The 19,554-nt window shown below is 40.0% G+C and overlaps 1 protein-coding gene across 3 annotated transcripts in view; it reads left to right on the forward strand.

Annotated features, from left to right (window-relative positions):
* Nucleotides 1-19,554, forward strand: part of ARHGAP29 (Rho GTPase activating protein 29) — a 96,195-nt gene that overhangs the window by 35,189 nt on the left and 41,452 nt on the right. For 2 of the 3 annotated variants that reach the window (XM_075182346.1, XM_075182345.1), the window contains exon 3: nucleotides 14,451-14,594. In XM_075182346.1, the coding sequence (XP_075038447.1) occupies nucleotides 14,451-14,594 (144 nt within the window). Of the gene's footprint in view, nucleotides 1-14,450; nucleotides 14,595-18,822; nucleotides 18,915-19,554 lie in introns of those variants that run through there. The other variant, XM_075182348.1, reaches the window with a different exon arrangement.

Below are 19,554 nucleotides of genomic sequence, written 5' to 3' on the forward strand. Positions count from 1 at the left end.
CATTAAGGAATTACTATAAAGGGTGATTTATTCGTTCTTTTTTTTTTTTTTCTTAATAGGGCTTACTTTCACTTTGATCTGTAAATGCTTAAGTAACCTAAGCCTATATGATTTATTATCATATTGTCTCCAATAAAATTAAAGGCCATCTGTTGACCACGCAATGTTGGCAGCCATTTTGTAGGCTGAGCTGATATTTGAGAATGCAGGCTAACCACTTACTATAACAAAAAGAAAGTGATATTACTAAACCTCTGACCAATGACTTGTTCATTTTCTCAGGTGACTTGGTGAATTTATATGCTCCATCCTTACTAATATTGGTTGGTTGATTCCACAAAATGGCTGTCGCTGGTGTGTAGGTAATGGTGCTCTAAAAAAAAAAAGCTACAGCAGAGTATCTAGCTTATCATGCACAAAGGTAAAAAGGTTGTTTGCTGGATATATAATGTGTGTGTTGCAGCATTCTTGAGGCTAAACATTTCCTGTCACAGACCACAAGTTTAGCTGCCCACATGCTGCAACATTAACAGGTTTTATCAAAAAACCTGCTTCATAAACAAGCATGTCATTGAATGACTTGTGCACTATTCACCAAGACACTCATGTGAAAGAATGTTTAAAATTTTGAGTGTACCGAAACTCAATTATAGTTCAGTCGGCCTACACAGTGGTCTCCCCCACCCCTCACCCCGTTTTTAAATAGATTTTTTTTTTTTTTTATTATTGCACTTAGCTTATGGAAACAATTATCTGCACAAGAAAATTAACATTCAAGTGCCACTTAAATTTACCCATAAGAACCATTAAGGTAAAACATATTGTTCTATGTTAACTTGACGCTACTTCCTAATCCTACACCATTACAGTTAGCTGAAGCTCCTCCCACACTTTTAGGATAGTGGCATAATGGGATCAGATAAAAGTCATGAGAATACAGTCATGAGCAGCACAGTGGCTTAGTGGTTAGCACTTCTGCCGTACAGCACTGGGGTCATGAGTTCAATTGCCGACCATGACCGTATCAAATTGACCTTAGTCTGTGTGTGTGTCTGTCTGTGTGCATGTTAGGGAGTTTAGACTGTAAGCCTGAATGGGGCAGGAACTGAGGTGAGCAAGTTCTCTGTACAGCGCTGCGGGATTAGTGGCGCTATATAAATAAATGGTGATGATGATGTGTTACTGTGACATAACTGACCCCTATGTATATGTTCAAAGCATGACTGCCAAGGCATCAGTCACTCTGTGTCTGCCGTGTTAAAGAATCACTTTCCTCCTAACATATCAACTTGCTGCAGAGTACTGACCACCTTTATACAATTCACATTGTCTTTACCAGCTATATACTGACTGGATAAATGCTAAGACTTGGCAATATGACATTTTAGATTGTGTGACACACAGTGATGATTCTATGGCTCACAAGAAATAAATTGTTTGCACATGTGGATAATTTTCATATTATATGTTCACTCAGTATTAAGTGATAATGCAAAAATGAGTTTAATATACTGTGACTTGTGGCTCTTGTGCTGCTATGGAATGAAATGTTCTATAGCAGTATGACTTGCCCACCAGAGGCTGTAAAAAAGGTTATTTAACTTTGATATAGAGCACAAGCGGTGAAGAGGAATTTTGGTGGTACCTTGGAAATTTACTCCAATCAGTCATTTCTGCAAAGGAACACACATTGGGGCATATTCAATTGTTGGCGTTTTCCGCCGCGGAAAAAGTATTACCGTTATTACGGTAATACTAAGCCGGATTTCCGCTCGCAGCTCCCTGAGCCGCGAGCTGATATCCAGCGTGAAATGTACCGTAATAACGGTATTTACGCGCACTTTTACCGTAATGACGGTAATAGTGCGCGCAATGCGTTACTTTAGGCAGTAACACCAACAATTGAATATGCCTCATTGTGTTTATACCTGTTTAGAACACATAAAATCAACTCAGCTGTGTCTAATATGTGCCCTCGGAGAGATCTTTCTGCAGTTTAATATGGCCATGTCCTGAGATGCCCCCAAGTGATGCTTTAATGGCTGGTGGATGTCCTGGTCCGAATGACAATTGTTTTTTTTGTTTGTTTTTCATGCTGAACTGGAAATTTCTCTAGTCAATCTACCATTCACAGTTGGGCTTTATAAATACTACCCCCACCCCATAGCCTAAATTAACTTATTTTAGCCGTAAAAATCCACTTAAGTTTTTTTAATGTTTAATCATTGACCTAGATCGCTCCAATACTTATCCTGAACATCTATGAGTCAGACCTTAGTAGATGTGCTGGCTTTTGTCTGCGCAGTGAACCTATTTTTTTCTTTAATCCCAATGTTGTAGATCGGCAGTGTAATCATACCTCCCCACTGTCCCGATTTAGGAGAGACAGTCCTGATGTCACTGGACCGTCCTCTGCGTCAGGGCTTGTCCAGATTCTGTATAACCCACTGAGCAACACTCTTCAATGTTGCACGTACCAGCAGCTGGTGCATGTGGCACTAAAGGGGTATTTATAGAGGAGGGGTAGGCAGCCAGGGCGTCTCTAGCCTCTGAAGCGCTGGGGGGGGGGGATGTAGCATGCCCACAATATAATGTGACTTTGCCCCATTCTTGTGCATGTGTGTATATAAATTGGTATGGGTTTGTTATGTTTTATTTTTAACATCATAAATAAAGCAATAAAAGAGGGATTTGGTACAGAGTGATTCTCCATGTGTATCAGGTTAATAATGTTACTATCCATCTAAATTTAATTTCTATTGAATCTCAAACTTTTGTTACAGGCCACGTGACGCTCAACATTAAAAAAAAAAAAAAATTAAAAATAATTCTTTGAGGGAGAGTTCTGAGAAAAGTATGTCGTCTTGTTCTGCCTACATAGCTAGAGGCAGGCCTGTCATGTATGTATGCTGACAAACTGAGCTCGTCACTGTAACTATTGTGTCTTTTGTAATGTTCGGCTTCCTGTGTTGGTATTTTTGCTTGAGCAAGTGATGTCACTACAACCTAGAGCGATGTGGGTTTAACTGATACCAAGAACAGAGGAGACTGTGAGAATCGCTGAGCAAAACCATATATCAGATTAAAGACCTCAAGCTAGGATTGGTGTTGGGTTTGCATTTCTACTGAATTTCTTCTTTCTTGTTAAGCGAGTTAAAGGACAAGAAAACAACAATAACTTTATTTTGTCTCCCTGAGAAAAGTCAGCTAGACCAACTTTCAGCTACAGACTGGCTAGCTCGCCGAAAGTGGAAATGGCTGTAGTGGGGCCCTTGATCTGGTACCTTGCCCACCTTTCCCAGTTTGGCATGTTCGCTCAGTGTTCGCTCAGTCTCTCTGCTGTCAAATACCCTGATAATGTATTCAATAGCCCTTTCCAGGGGAGCGGAAAGGGTTAATGAATGCATCTTTGGACATTGCTTAAACCAATATTTTTTATTTTTTTTTATGTCCTACAAAGTATAAGCAGGACTGGATTAACCGCAGGGCTTTCTGGGCTATAGCCCAAGGGCCTCGGGCAGTAGTGGGGGGGGGGGGGGAGATGTCAAAGATTAAATGTGGCAGCCTTGTTATTATTTTCATAATAAATGCCGGCAATCGGGGGCACCCCACCCCCAACTGTCACAATTTGCAGCCATTCCCTCCCGTTAGGCAGCTAACAGCAAATCTAATGCTGTTAGCTGTCAGGCTGCTGTCAGTGGGTGCGCAGTCTGCTGAGTGAGGAGGTCATGTAAGACTATGATCTCTGGTCTCACGTGACCTGACCACACTAAGCAGTGCACAGAGACGGCGCCCGTACTGACAGCAGACAAGAAGACAGAGGTGCCACCCAGAACCTGCATAGAAGAGCGGGAGAGGAAGAAAACAGGAAAAAAAAAAGAACTTGCCTATTTGCTGTCTGTCGGGGTGAAGAGGAGGAGCGGAGCCTGCAGAGGTGATACAATGGGGCTGAGGTGCGGGGTAGGACGTGCGTCTCATTATGAGGAATCGCTTGACAAATGGGGGGGCCTCACAGCCCTAGCCCAGGGCCTTACAATGTCTTAATCAGGCCCTTAGTATAAGTGAGTATAAGCTGTACTATAACTGCCCAAAGTGGTACAAGTCACAGCGTCTGCATTTTTATGTCTTTTTTTTGCTTATTCTATAACTATAAATATGTTGTGGTTCTTTTTGTTTGTAAATGACATTCCCAAGAAAACGCAAATAACCTTAATATTTTCCCTCTAGCGACAATGTTGTAAAGCGTGGGAGAAATGTGGTAACTTTAGGTCGGTGCCCTTGGGGAAAACGGATACAGTTATCTCTGGGGAAAGTATGAACCCGGCTCCATGTGAGGGAACCTTTAGAAACATCTTTGTCCTTCTGATCTGAAATGTTTTATTTTTTTTATTTTGTTGTCTGTCCCTAAATGTATCTTAACTTGCTGATTTGTTCATTCGGTAGACGTTTGACTAATTTCAACCTGTGACATTTTTACGTTTTTGGGGCAAAATATCTTGAATAGGGTATTGCCTGATTGCAAAGTGGAAGGGGTTAGCTCTTGTTCAGCAGATAAATGGTTCTCTATTTTTCATCCTGTTTAACTAAGTTTGAACTGAGGTGACTTTTTGAACCAGTTTATCTGGCCTGTTTTAAGGGATTATCAATTGCTCTTTCAACCTACAGGTGCAAATCTTTTTATCTGACCAATTGTGAAGAGCTATGCACTCAATGTGGAACTCTTCCCCTTTCATGTATTAAAGCAGCATTTCCACACAGGCTTTTTTTTTTCTTGAAAAATCAAGTTAAGAACCAGCATGCATCGGTCATCTTTTTCTTAGCTGTCCTTCTACTAATCATTATCTCCTCTTCAAAATCTATCTGGAAGTTGTAAAATATGCAGTTACACTTACACAGGCTCTAATCAGGTCAGAGGGGATTTTACAGTGCAGACAGATCTCAGACTGGTGTTTCAAAGCCTCTCTGCTCGCAACATCATGTGACACTGGTTGCCATGATAGTTCATGACTCTGCAGAATTACAAATCATTACTAGCAGCCGGAAGTAACAAACCAAGGAGAAATGGTAAACACAACATTCTTCTTTTCACCTGCTACAATTTTTTTTTAAAAAAACAAAAACACTGCTCAATTTTGCATGGGGTTACTGCTTTAAACTGATTGAAGTCTTTGAGGCCTTAGATTTGAGTCAGACCAGGATGATCTCTGTATGTGCTTCCCGTGTGGGATTCCTCACATGGTCATAGCTAAAAAGAATTAAAAAAAATAAAAATTAATAAATGTTTGTCTACCTGTGCAAGTGACATTACATTGTAAGCGCCACTTGGACTGGGACTGGTGTGAAAGAATAAACATTCTTTGTACAACACATAATATGTTGAATACTTGCTCTCTACTGTTTAGCACAAGCGTAAATATTTGCAGTATAGGTTAATGAGCGCATGCGGGCATCATGGTTCGTATGTAGCTCTGGCTCTACAGAAACCTTTCACTAAATGTGTAAAATTGTTGTGATAAATTTATATATTATAGTTATCCAAATGGCCATTATATTGACCAACTTCTTAAGTTATATTATAATTGTCTTTTATAGTGATCAAGGTAAATTTGGAGTTAGGACATTTTGTATGAGACTTTTTTTGGCTGAATGCTGGTAAATTATCGCTACTTCCTTGTTATGGGTATGTGACTTTTATCTAGCCGCTATAGCATTTTAATGCAGTTCCACTTGTCTATTGGGGAGTTCAAGAGGTTTGGGGTTATTTTTACTGCCGGTTTCCGTCTGTCTACACATTGCTGCCCTGGTGCTGGTTTTTGTATATGTTCCCATAGTGACTCCACGCCCTTCTTCCAGCATTACATATCAAGGCCTTCAAGTTGTTTTCTGATGCATCTTGTCCTATAAGACCATGCTGAAGATTAATGGCCCGTTTCTTTCTCCCAACTGTTGCTAGTATTGTCCTGGCTTTAAAAACCTTTTAGTGGTGTTTACAAAAAGGCAGCTGGTATAACATTAACCTTTCTCTACCAGTGCCACTGTCACAAAGCTTCTTCACAAACCTTCAAGGACATCTTGTGTGATCCACCAGGCTCTCTGGTGCTAGTCTCAGGCTTGCTCACATGTCCTGTGTATATATTTAAAATAAATTCTTCGAAGATTGTCTCTTGCTATAGAGTTGTTGGAAAATGTATCCGTATAGGAGTAAAATCCGTAAGTGGGATTTTTTTTAAACTGTTTTTAGACTCTGACTTAATAATCTGTATCGAAATGTTCTTATACCGCACAAAAAGTTACAATGTTTGACTTTTGTATCTTATCTGGGGAATCTGATTTGTATAGTAAACAAGCCAAACAGTCATCAAACACATATTTAATATATTCACTTGATTTTTGGGCACCTTTTAAGGGTGCTAGTAGACAATATTATCTTTCCCCAATATAGTACTAACAGGCATAATAGTTTAAGGGGCATATTCAATTGGCCGCGTTACTGGCAAAAGTAACGCGGCTTGCGCCCTATTACCGTTATTATGGTACCATTAACACCGGCTTTCTGCTGAAATCCAGGTTAGAACTACCGTAATAACGGTATTACTTTTAACGCCGCGTTACTTTTGCGAGTAATATGGCTAATTGAATATACCCCTAAGAGTTTTCAATTGAGCTACTTTTAAACAGCAGCCACTGTTTGTTTTTAGACCTGGACTACCGTAGCACTGAATTTTCCTTGCTGGTTTTAAACCACTTAAAGCACCATAAAATGTTGTAGATTTTGACGTGTTTAATAAAGACAGCATAGTGGCTTAGTGGTTAGCGCTTCTGCCTCACAGCACTGTGGTCATGAGTTCAATTCCCGACCATGGCCTTATCTGTGTGGAGTTTGTATGTTCTCCCTTTATTTGCATGGATTTCCTCCAGGTGCTCCGGTTTCCTCCCACACTCCAAAAACATACTAGTAGGTTAATTGACTGCTATCAAATTGACCGTTTTGTGTGTCTGTGTCTCTATCTGTGTGTGTGTGTGTATGTTAGGGAATTTAGATTATAAGCCCCAATGGGGCAGGGACTGATGTGAGTGAGTTCTCTATATAGCGCTGTGGAATTAGTAGCTCTATATAAATAACTGATGATGAAAAACCTGTTTGTATATAGATATGGTAACTGTCAGTTTATTGGGAATAATATCCATTTCCCAGTCTCTACAATGTAAGCTGCTTAACAAGCATACCTAAATTTCCCCTTTTCCAATTTTTTTTTTGTTTAGCATGGCACACACGACTGGTCCCCTCCTGGCTGGTCTCAGGATCAGGTTCTGCTTAGAGGTGGCTATCGATCCTGGCACAAACCAGACTTCCTCTGAGATCCTATAAAGCTGTCTACCCCAGTGGAGGGAGCCAGATTGTGTGTATCACTGAATAACTAGACTGGGGGTTTAGGTTATAGAAAGTTTAGCCTTTATCACTTTGAAACAAACATGATGCTTTGTGCATTGTTTCTTTGTTATCTGTGCTGTATATGGGTTCTCTACAAATGGAAGGGAACACAAGAGACATCCTGTACCAGCCAGATCAAATGTGCTGAGTTCAGTGCTACTGTCTATTGGAATTGGCTTATTTTCTCTTTAGCAGTGCTAACACCACAAAACTTTTGTTGCCTGTTTTTGTTTTTTATTTTTTAATTCCTTTTATTTGATAACAAATGACATTTCTTTAGATTTCCTTTTGTGAAGGGTAAATAAGCTTGGATTGGATCATATCTAGAATGTGGCCAAACTAGTTGTGCATTATCTTTTTCCTTTGGCACTAGGCACTTCAATACCTGATCCAGCTCTTGGCTCTAGTTAATCATAAATTCCTTGTCTTGCATTTGTTTGGTTTAATGTGTTCTTTATGTTTGCATTATTCATTTTAACCCCTCAATCCCTAAGCATTTGTCTACACGACTTGCTGGAACTTTTTTTTTTCTAGCTATAGCTGTTTAATAACTATGAAGGAACATTTTTATTTATTTTTTTGTCATAATTGTATGTGACATTGGAAGCCCAAGCTGTAAACCTACACGTAGACTTGTGTGGTTATAATGGCTAACAACTATGTCAAGCTAGTTACAACCACTCCACAATAGGTAGTGCTAGACTGAGAAAACATATTAAATGCATTAACTTGGTTTCATGTGAAGGTGCATTTAATACCAGAGTCTTCCGTGACTGTTCTGCAGGAGTCTGGCATCACTATTGTTAGATGCATGGATGGGCTACATGTTGGCCTAGCCCCTCCCACTTCTAACATGTCTACATGTGCAGAGGCGGAACTAACGAGCTGTGGGCCTCAGTGTGAGGAGGAGGGAACTGGGGCTCCCAACCTTCTGCAGCTGCCATGCAGCGGGCCCCATTATCGCCATGGGCCCCGGTGCACAGCACCGGCTGCACCAATGGTAATTCCACCACTGTACATAAGGACGAATAGCGGCACAGAGCTGAAATACTCAGCACTGGCTTTACTATCTGCATGCTCTGATTGGCTACAGGTTGTTCTCCCCACTTCATCTCCTGCTCGTATGTGTCCACTGTTTGGAAGAATGAATGCAATAGGTGCTCTAACCTACCAATGGAAAAAGTTTAAACCCCAGGAACAAATAAGTAATTCAGTATTGATGGTTTTCAGCATATTGGGCATATGCCTTATATGGAACATTAGCAATATAGAGTGCTGACACTATGGTGGTCTTCTATGAATGCAGTCATCTGCTCATACAGAAGCTCAGGACAAATACTAATTCTTCAACATTTGAGTTTTCCACATGTGCTTTGGTTACTTTTGTCAAGATTGTGGGGACCACAGAGGAGCACAATGTTTCTGGTAGGAGACGAGTTCCCTTCTTAATGTTGAGCTATCTGCAGTAATGCAGCTAAATGCAAAAATTAGATTTAATTTTCACTCCAAAAACATACTCATAGGTTAATTGGCTGCTATCAAAATTGACCCTAGTCTCTCTGTGTGTGTGTGTGTGTGTGTGTGTGTGTGTTAGGGAATTTAGACTGTAAGCTCCAATGGGGCAGGGACTGATGTGAGTGAGTTCTCTGTACAGCGCTGTGGAATCAAGTGCGCTATATAAGTAAATGGTGGTGATGATGATTTAGGCAGGACGAAATATAATCCTGACCTTCATGGGCTGTAGTCTGAGGATTTCTGGAGGTTTAGCAGGTGTCCGAATATTTTCCCTGCTCAAAATGGTCAGGTTTGCATGTCCTATTGGGTCTGCATTTATTGCAAATAGAAGCATATTTTATAAGGAAAAGCACATTGATATGCACGCACAAATATAATTAAAACATTAAAATGTAAATTAATAGGAGGCAGATGGTTGGAAAGTGACAATAGTCAGTGCTCTGAAACAACACGTATCTTTTTGCTTATTACAAACTCTGACCGCTATCACACTTATGGCTGCACAAAGTCTTTGCACAGGTGCACTTCAAAAAGTGTGAACATATGGAGGCATCTGCCCCCCCCCCAAAATACACTGCTTCTCTGCATATCATTTTGTTTCTGGATTGTGTGAAAGTACCCCATACCCTTTTCTGTTCTCAGTTAAAACTCCTATTGCTCGGTTGAAATATGAGAATATCTATTTATATATTCCTCAACAGTACTGGCGAAGAAATGTCCCAGGGCTGTGAATAGCACTTTAAGCAATGCACCTGAAACACGAGCAACATCACATAATTCCTAGAAGGTAGAAACGATCCTGTGTTTTTGTTACATTGTTGCTTTAAGTTTTTATGGTATGAGTGAGAAGTATGCATGTATAAAAGCAGTATTTGATCAGTCTCTTCCTGTGTTTGTGCGGTCTCTGAAATAGTGAGAAAGGTCTACTGATAGCTGTCTCGCTTGCTACACACCTCACACTTCATTGTGGCTCATATGTGAAAGCCGTCCTCACAAGGTGCTAAATAATCGGTATGGCTGGCTGGCATGATTTATTTTGTGTTTTTGGAACATTGCCAGAATGGTGTCTGGAAAGTGTACCTGTCTTACTTCTAAAGATATGGCCTATTGTGCAGCGGCACATTGCGTAGAACAAGTAATACCTTTTATGTCTGTATACATGTGCCGACATGGTTACGGGTCACTGGCCTATGTAATGACACAGCCCATTGTCAGGTGCTCATAACCTGGCTTGGAAACTTGGAATTCGGTGCACTTGGGCATTTTCAAGTGAATTATGTTTTCATAGCGTAGAGTTTATTCGGGTATCTGAGCAGTTTTTTTTTTTCTTTTAAAGCAATTTATTTTTCTCAATAATAGTAATAATGTTTTGATGTTTCCAGGATATTGAGTTATCTGTTGCCACACAAAAATTCATGTAACCACTTCTTCACTCATTTTCTGATTCTTTTCTATTCCTCTGACTGAATTCTTTTACAGTAATGCTCAACTTAGTCATTGGACGGAATTTCCATTTTGCCAGTCAAGCAAATATGTTTATTACTTCTATTGATTGTGCAGTCAGAAACTGGATTATGAATGTTTGTTTCTCAATAGTCATTCTTATCCAGAATGCTGCATGATGTTATATTGTATATACATAATATGTTTGGGCTTCTTTGTATCATGCAAACATTGCATTTGATGTTCTTGCTGCATGATGTGGTTTTGATATTAACCATCTGTGCAAACCGAAGGAGTAAGCTGCAGGCCCTTGAAATAACCACCTGTTTGCTGGGCCTTGAAGAAAGTGAAGACTGCACTGCACATTAGGCTGCTTGCAATTCTCTAGTCCTTAGCTAGTTCTTGGCCCATGTCCTCGTTCCTCGTTTCTCCCAGCACATGTTTTCTCTTCCTGTCCATATTCCATACCTGTTGCAATCACAGCATAAACGTTTGTCTGGATAAGAAGGAAGCGGTGATGTAGGTAGCACATCCTTCCCTTCCCCCTTCGTAATGTGGCTGCTACTTGAAGACGTGTAGTTTTTAACTACAGGCTTACAGGCAGGAAGGTCCTGTGGTTGTAACTGCAGAAGCTAAATTTTGACTCGCTTCCTAAATGTCTGTAAGTGTGAAGCTGTGTTTACTTTACAAGCAAACTGGACATAAGGCTGGGTACACACTCCAAAATGTTTTCCAACCAATCTTATCTACAATGTTTGTACCTACGACTCAAGGTCCGATTGGTCGGGTGATTCACAGTGCTTGAAGAAATTATCCTTACTACTCCTGTTAGTAACACACTGACAGTAGATGATGCTATGTGGGTGTGTTGTTTCATTGGCATATCTGGGTCCAGGTCTATGACCAGACTGCTACTAGTTATGTGATTATATTGCTATTCAGTGCTTATTCAACAGTGAAAAGCAGCTTTCTTTGTTGAATATCCACTGTTTCTTGCACATGGCTCCCCCTTCATAAGCACAGCAGCATGAAAGAAGTCATATCTCCTGCCTGTCCCTGTAATCAAGACACAGTCCTCCAAAATTGGAAATGTCCCACCAGAAACTGGGTAGATATCAGTGTTGCAGTCTCTACTTGTTCTTGCAGCTTGGACTGACTGCTGCTGGTGTCTTAAGCTCAGTTGCTGTTTGTCTGGATGCTGGAATATTGGGGCCCTGTTTTAATAACAGAGACGTACTATTTACCCTCTGTAAAGTCGAGCAGTGCGTGAACACTCTAGGCGTCCCTTTCACCAACCAGTCCTGACATTAAATTAATAGCACCCTTATTTATTAGGCTCCATCCCCACCAGTGAGCCTGATATTAAATGAATAGTGTTTATATTTAATAAACAGGCATTCTTCGCTCCCACCTAGCCCTGATATTAAATAGTTTTCATATTTAAAAAATTCCACCCCTCAACCAGCCCCAACATTAAATCAATCACATTCACGTTTAATAAATATGCATAATTCACCTCAACCAATCTCAACATAAAATTATTAGCATTCAAATTTGATTCAGACCCCACAATATGTTAATAGTCCCTAATATTAGTAGCCCACATTACATTAATATCCAAAACATAACCGTAACCCCCCACACACACACCAGTCATAACACTGATGATCCAGCAGGGAAGGCTCCACAGGTGGGTAGGGAGTGAATAGAGAATGCAGACCATTTAATGGGCTGGTCCTGAGGGAGGAGCCAGCCACCAGGAAGTGCTGCAATGTCCAAGCTGCCAATCCCGGCCTCCTGATTTATTTAAAGAAAAAAAGGGGGGGAGGGGCGAGAAGTCCCCCATGATTTCAAGGGCCGCCCATGCTTTAGTTCCATCCTACTAAGGACATCCCAGGGGGCATCCTAGAAATAGTCAAAATAAATAACTAAATAAAAGCTATCCACTTATAGCACATCTTAGCCTTGAGACATACAAATTAGCAGATGAGCAATAGAAATAAAATCAAATTTATTATATGCATGTGTGAAAATCCATGCAGTGTAAATTGTGAATGGCAGGTAAAGGGAGCACATAAACGTTGTATTGAGGCAGAAAGCAGCAATTGGGGGAGGGAAAAAAAGTGGTTGGAAGGCAAATATCAGAGACAAGTGGGTCTTGGAAGCTTTATTGTCCCCAAATCTGTCACTGCTAGTTAAATAAAAAGATGCTTAAAAGAAGTGCAATGAGAATTGACATAGTAGTGAAAGATTAAAGGGTGCAGAACACATCAATCCAATTCCTTTTTGGAAGCAGTTTACTGAGCGAATGAAAAATGTTGTTTTTTTTTTTTTCTTAAAATTTAAGCCCCGCTTGTATTACTCCAGTGTTGGGAGTATGTAATTAAAAAGTTATTAACTTCTGTAAATCCTCTTTCCTGAGATCTCAATTTGACTGTTTAACTCCTGGCCACAGTGCAAATTGTTTGCAAACTTTTTGCAGTTAAGAGCTTGATTTTGTAGCTCACAGATCGTGTGTCAAATGTCACAAGATTGTTTCAAAATATTTACCCACAAGGAATGTGTCCTGTAATAGACTCATGCCATGTTTAACCTATTTTTCTGTGTGGGTGTAATTGCTGGATACATTTCACTACAAACATAGTACAAACATAGTATCGCTTTTTAAACCTTTACAAAGCATCAGTTCAAAAGATATTGTAAAGCGTGCATTGTTTTTCTTTCTTGTTTTTGTATTTTATGCATTCTGTCTGTTGCATCTAATTGCATTCTCTGCTGGATAAACACATGTCATACCTCTGTGTAATGCAGGTGGTCAGTGGATCATTGAGCCTTTTGGCCATGTAGTGTTTTAATCACCTGATCAGATAGGGTTTTTCCTATAAATGTGCTGCTTTTCTGTTCTGTTACTCTTCTTGCTAGCCACAAAGTCTGATGCTGCTGCTGCTTTGCTTATTTATGACTTATTTATTTGATATGGAGCCACCATAATATACAGCGCTGTACAAAGGCTATTGAATCATTCACCTCAATCCCTGCCCATTGGAATGTAGGTTAAATCCACTACCACACAAACACTATTTGTGTACTTTGGGAGGACGTCGGAGAAGCCCACTTGTTCCTTTTTGGGGAAAACATTCAAATGGCACTGGTCAGAATCAAACCCATGGCAGCAGAGCTAACCACAGTGCTCCTGTGCCCACCCCTAAATGAACGCTAAACCATACTTGCCAACTTTGAGGTCATGATGTCCGGGAGGGGGCTCCGCCATGGGGGCGTGGCCACGCAGATGGCATCGTTAGGCCCTGTCGCCTGTCAATCGTTGCCAATATTGATCTATCACAGCATTGGGGGGGGGGGGGAGCCAGAATGCAGCATTTAAACCCATCCCCACCAACTTCACCAACAAAGAGGGCGGGTTGTGGGAGGTTGCCCTGCTCTCCTGGCAGTCCGGGAGAACTCCACAAAATTTAAGAGTATCCAGGAGACTACGCAACTATGCGCTAAACAGTATCACTCCCACACATGGGAGTCCATGCTTTTCACACTGTTTTTATTAGTCTCGTATAAGCTTTTGCCAACGCAAAATATCCACCTACAGATTTTTCTCTTTTGCGTCTCTTCAGGATTCCTCAGCACAGGATATGATTTTCTGGCTTTGGCTTATAGAACTGCAATGTAAGAAGTTTATTCTCCTGAATACATATTTATTTTAAGTATGAAGCTGTGGTTCTGTTCGAAAAAGCTGTTTACAGCAAAACACCTTACAATAATTCCATCTACCAAACAGATAACCCACACAATTATGTAGCACCTTGAAAGTTAAAGTGTTACCCGTAGTAACCAATCAGATTCTAGCTATCATTTTTTTTAGAATGTACTAGATAAATGATAAATAGAATTTGATTGATTGCTCTGGTTATCTTCTCCACTTTTTTTCTTTTTAGAAACTATAGTAAATCTACCCTCCAATGTCCTAAATAACTGTTCATTCAATACATCTCTTGTGGTTATAGATTGAACTGAATGTTATTCATATGGGTCTTGTATTATTTTACAGAGAATCAAGATAGCTTACACCATGTTGTCCATGAGCGTCTGGGAGAATTGCTGCGTGTCCTGAAAGGCGTCATAAGCAAACACCAAACTCTTAATTCTGTGGATATCCTTGGAGCAGCTGGAACAGTGATCGCTAAGGTCAAAGGTGAGTGGTGAGATATTGTTGTCTGGAACAGGTATTTCTGATATAACCAATGCATACATATCAGGTTTGTATTATACAGGCTATAGGTATTTACCAGCTGATCTCCTTTCATGTTCTTTGGACTCAGAATTCATAAAAGTTACTAAATTAGCAATGCATACACCATTTTTAATTGGAAGTTCAGGATCTTTGTATTCATTGCCAAGAATAACCAAAATAGTCTTGTTTTTGAAAATTTATAGAGAAGGGACCAACATGATTAAAGAGTATGTAGAAGTAAGAATATGAATGTCCATGTGGAATTAGGATTGAGCTGGCTAAGAGTTGCAAAGCATCTTAGTGCTGTTTGATTCAGACAACTGACATCATGGTAGCTGTATAACTCTAGCCATAGCATTCTATGTTGCTGACATTTGCTGCTGATCAGGTTACCAGATGTCCTCATACTGGAGGAGTCCATGGGGCATGGAGCCAGGTTTCCTATGTAAGGTGTAGCTTAATGTGCACATAAGCAATTGAATTGGTAAAAAGTATAACTTTACCAATAAAAGGCAGTGCCACTAATGCAGTAATGTTCCAGTATTGGGCAGATAGAGATTTTAGGGTAATAAATGCTATGATGAGTCTTGCCAGCAACTGCTGATCAATATAGTCGTTTCAGTTTCCAAATCCTCTGGAGTGAGCGTTAACACTTTATAGGACCCTATCTTTCATCTGTTCGTGGTTATGCACATCCTACTACATTGAAGAGTAAGCTTGCTATGAAAACGGTCTCTTCTTTTTGCTATGTAAGGGTCATGGTCACACACACATTTGGCCACTAACTGGGGATGACTGCGCCTGCTTTCAACTCTGCTGATATATAGACCATGCTTCACTATGAGAGCTTATCCCTGTATTATATGGCTTCCATCTTTGCCGGGATGGATGGGGAGGAGGGGGGGGGGGGGTAGTAATCCTCTTTACAATATGACTGGAATCGGGGTTTATCTCTCTGCAATATAGAATCGGCAGTGGTGAACATCTTTGTGTAGCTAATGGCAATTTGTCATGTTGGTTTTTTTGAGAGCAGATTTTCAAATTTAGCTGCGTGTCCCAACAAGTTGTAGTTACACCACTAGCTCTAAACCTCTACGTCTGTGCAAGTTCTATATAAATATATGGTTATGACCCTTGAGAGAAGTAACAACTCTAGACAAGTGGCATCAGTTTGGTTTAGCTGCCTTTCATCTTACAACTTACATAAACTACCTGTTAGTTAGACATTGCTCTTTTACTTAGCTGTGTCTTCTAAGTCCTTTCTGGTCACTGTCAAAGATACTACTCCTTGGTTTTAGTGTCCGTATCGGCCATCAGACTGGCTTCTGGTCATTGGCCTCATTAGTGAATTAGTAAACGGGCCTGTACATTGCACTATATGTTGATGGTGTCTTGGTCCTCTGGCCAGGGAGAGCCTGGTCGTCGTATTGTAAACTGCAGGTGTTTGCTTGTAATGTTCTGCACTACGGTAAAGATTTCTTGACCTATTAACTAGGGGTGGAAGTTACCACCCATTCATTTTGCCGAGTGCCCTGTAAACATGTGAATACCTCACTGATATGAAGAACAGCTTCAGTAAGTTACCATTCTAATTTTAATCACACTAGTTGAATACCATGAATTGTGCAATCCATTAACTAAATAACTAACTAAATCAGTCTACAAAAACTGTTGCCAGAGTACTATTTTCTTCTTCTTCCTTTTTCATTTCCTGAGCCTGTTTCAACATGAGGGACTAGATCCCCAGAACAGAATAACATCTACTAACCTTTCCATTCCATGGCACATTAGGAAACCATTGTGGTTTGTGTCTCAATAGCCTGTAGCCGCTGCCCTCTTAGGTCATGTTGCTTGCTTATTATCGACAAGCAAGCACTTGCAGCCAGGTCATCAGCTAAAAACAAAAACCCTCAATACTATAATTTTGTGATTGTTTTACAGAAAGGGTGTACTTTACACGGTTCTGAAGTGGACAACATAAGCACAGCGTTTTCAGCTTGTCACGTACCCAGAGACTGAGGGTGCATAGCTCACATTCCATTGTTCTGTGATCTCCTATCCAGTTATCAGGCATATAAGTTTAGGTGTTTTGTACTTCTTGACTTGACACCCTTGTATTATTGTAGCACAAATTGTTTGTATTGTGTTGTTGAAATAAAGATAAAGAGCTGTCTTTACATGTCATATTCTCATCGGACATGAGTGCGTTGGATTTGCTGTGCACTGTTTGCTTGCTATACCCAGTACTGTACCGCTGTACTCCCGATTCTGACAATATTAATGAATTCAGCATTTTTAAGTGACCACTAGTCCTCCAATCAAAGCTGTTATACAGTTTGCTGTTATATAAATAATAAGTATTCTGTTTGTGCTATTGATGCCATGACTATAGGAGACAACAGGAATGTTGTGCACACTCTTGGTGACTTGGTACTGAATCCATATTAACTTGGGAAGTTGAACACTATATTCTGCTTTTCTTTGTAATAAATTTGTACTTGTGTCTCCAGTACCCATCAGTCAGAGGTGACCTCACCAGTTGTGTATGACACCCCCAGTATGAACGCTTGACTTCCATATTTGGTAACACAGCATATTATTATTAAAACAAAAAGACAGTTGTTGTCAGCGCTTATCCTTAACACTGCATATATGTGTGTATCTAGCAAAATGAAAACATGAGGTATTAGTTCATGTTTTGATCAAAACATTTAAGCCTGCATCCCAGCGTCAAGGGCATTTCTTTATATGCAGATCCTACACTGACCTATATGCTTTAAACACTTAAAATGCAGTTAAAATCAGCTGCACTCACCTTCCAGGTACAGGGCTTAGGGCTTTACATCTAGTAAGGGTTGGCTTGTATGCCACACCCAGTTGAGCCATAAATAGGCCTCATAGATTGTTGCTTAGACAACATAAGGCAATATTTGAATCAAAACCAGAGAAGAAATTTCCTGGAGCTCAGTATATCCCATATTCTATATGGTACCAGCTGCATGGCAATATTAATGTCCTTATATGTATACAAAACATAGACAGTTATTGTCAGTGCTTATCTTTAATACTGCATATCTGTGTGTACCTAGCTAGATGCAAACCCCTGTACCTGGTAGGTGAGTGCATCTGATTGTAACTGCATTTTAATAATGTTTAAAGCATATAGGTCAGTGTAGGACCTGCACTCAATGAGGTGCCCTTGATGCTGGGATGCAGGCTTTGGTGTTCATAATAAATACTGTGTATAGGTTATCTGGTGCCAGAGGAGGTCGGTGTGAAGCCCCCTTTCAAATTAAGAGGTGAAACTAAGTTTGTTTCTTTCAAGATGCACTTATCTGTCCTACATTATGTAAAATTATAGAGCATGTTTGATCTCTTTGGCAATGACTATGTAATGTAAATGAAAAATTGGCATTGTGGATTATTCTTGTTTTTTCCCTTTTTATAGCAGTGTTCCACCATGTTTGGTATTCTATTTTGTTCCACATGGTTGAATTGAACTTGAATGACAGGTCTTTGTGTAGTTACGAAAACAGTGATCTTGCACAAGACATACACTTCTCAGTCTATACCCAAGCCCTGAACTGTGTCAAAAAAATTTTTTTAATTCAAAAACCTCATCTTCACAAAACAAATGCAGTACTGTTAGTAGGAAATGAAAGATACACAGACAACAAGAAACCTTTTCATATTGTGCATTGTGGCCCTAGCCATTGTTGTGTACAGTCAGGATGTCCTGGGGAAAGACTGCTCATAGCTGCTGTAGGAGCAGGCAGAAGGGGCAGTATTAGGCACATCTTAAAGGAAGGCGAGTGTCTTGTAATTGGGCTTTAACGCATGCATATTTTTACTTTGGATGCCTCCATTAGCTCTCCTTCCAACTGCAAATGTTTTCCCCAGCACTCAACAGTTCAAAGGCCCTAACACAACAGTGACGACACAGCCTTCCTGACACAGGAAAAGAATTCACTGCAAATACATTCTTGGTTTCAGAGGATTACACTGTAACAATCTCTATTCTTTCCAGCTTTCTTCAGGGAAGCTGTTGATGTTAATACACCGATTGAATTATTCGACTTTTACGTTAACCTTTCTGGGAGGTTTTTTTTTATTTTATTTCACCATCTTGAACTTTTGATTTTGGTGTAAAAACATTTTTTATTTTTTTTATATATCATTTTTTGGGGTAATGCTGGACCAAGGTTTTCTTTTTATTTAATCTGGAAAGAAACAGAGGTGTGTCAGACAACTGAAAAGGCTTTTCATTTGGATGATCTATAGGTAAGTTCCTCTAGTTTCATTTTAACACTATTATTGTTGTTTTCATGTTTAACTCTTGACACGTCTGTTTGACAGCTTTCATTTCTAGTATCCAGGTTTGGGAATGCCCTCTATTTGTACACTGGTTAGTAAGAGACTAGAGGAATGTGTGTCGGCACTGAATATATTTTTGAACCTGCAGTGATTTCTAGGCTTAGATCATACTTTAGAGATTGCGGGCAAAATCCAATCCACATTCTTCACTTGTGACTACATCCTTTTACAAAAGGCTCCGTGGGAACATGGGAGGACATTCTTTTTTTGTAATCTGAATGGACAGCTCTGTTGCAATGCTGTGTATAAACTTGAAAATAGTGTCTTGATGGGCCATGTCTGGAATTAAATGGCTGCTGTAGACATTCTGGTTATGTGCAATGAATACATTTTTGTATGTTGCGATTGAAGATGGAAAAGTATACACCAAACACACCCAGTCCAGACGCACCCTTCTGGCACATGGCATTTTCTAAGGGTCACCGTAGTAAATATAAAACGTGAGCGCTTCTATCCATACATCAGAATTTGGGGTTACATTTGTAAATTCATGTTGATGTTGAAAATATGATCATTGTGATTTGCATTTGTCCTGACGTTGGTGTTA

This window comes from Mixophyes fleayi, chromosome 8 (assembly GCF_038048845.1).
Source record: "Mixophyes fleayi isolate aMixFle1 chromosome 8, aMixFle1.hap1, whole genome shotgun sequence".
NCBI lineage: Eukaryota > Metazoa > Chordata > Amphibia > Anura > Limnodynastidae > Mixophyes > Mixophyes fleayi.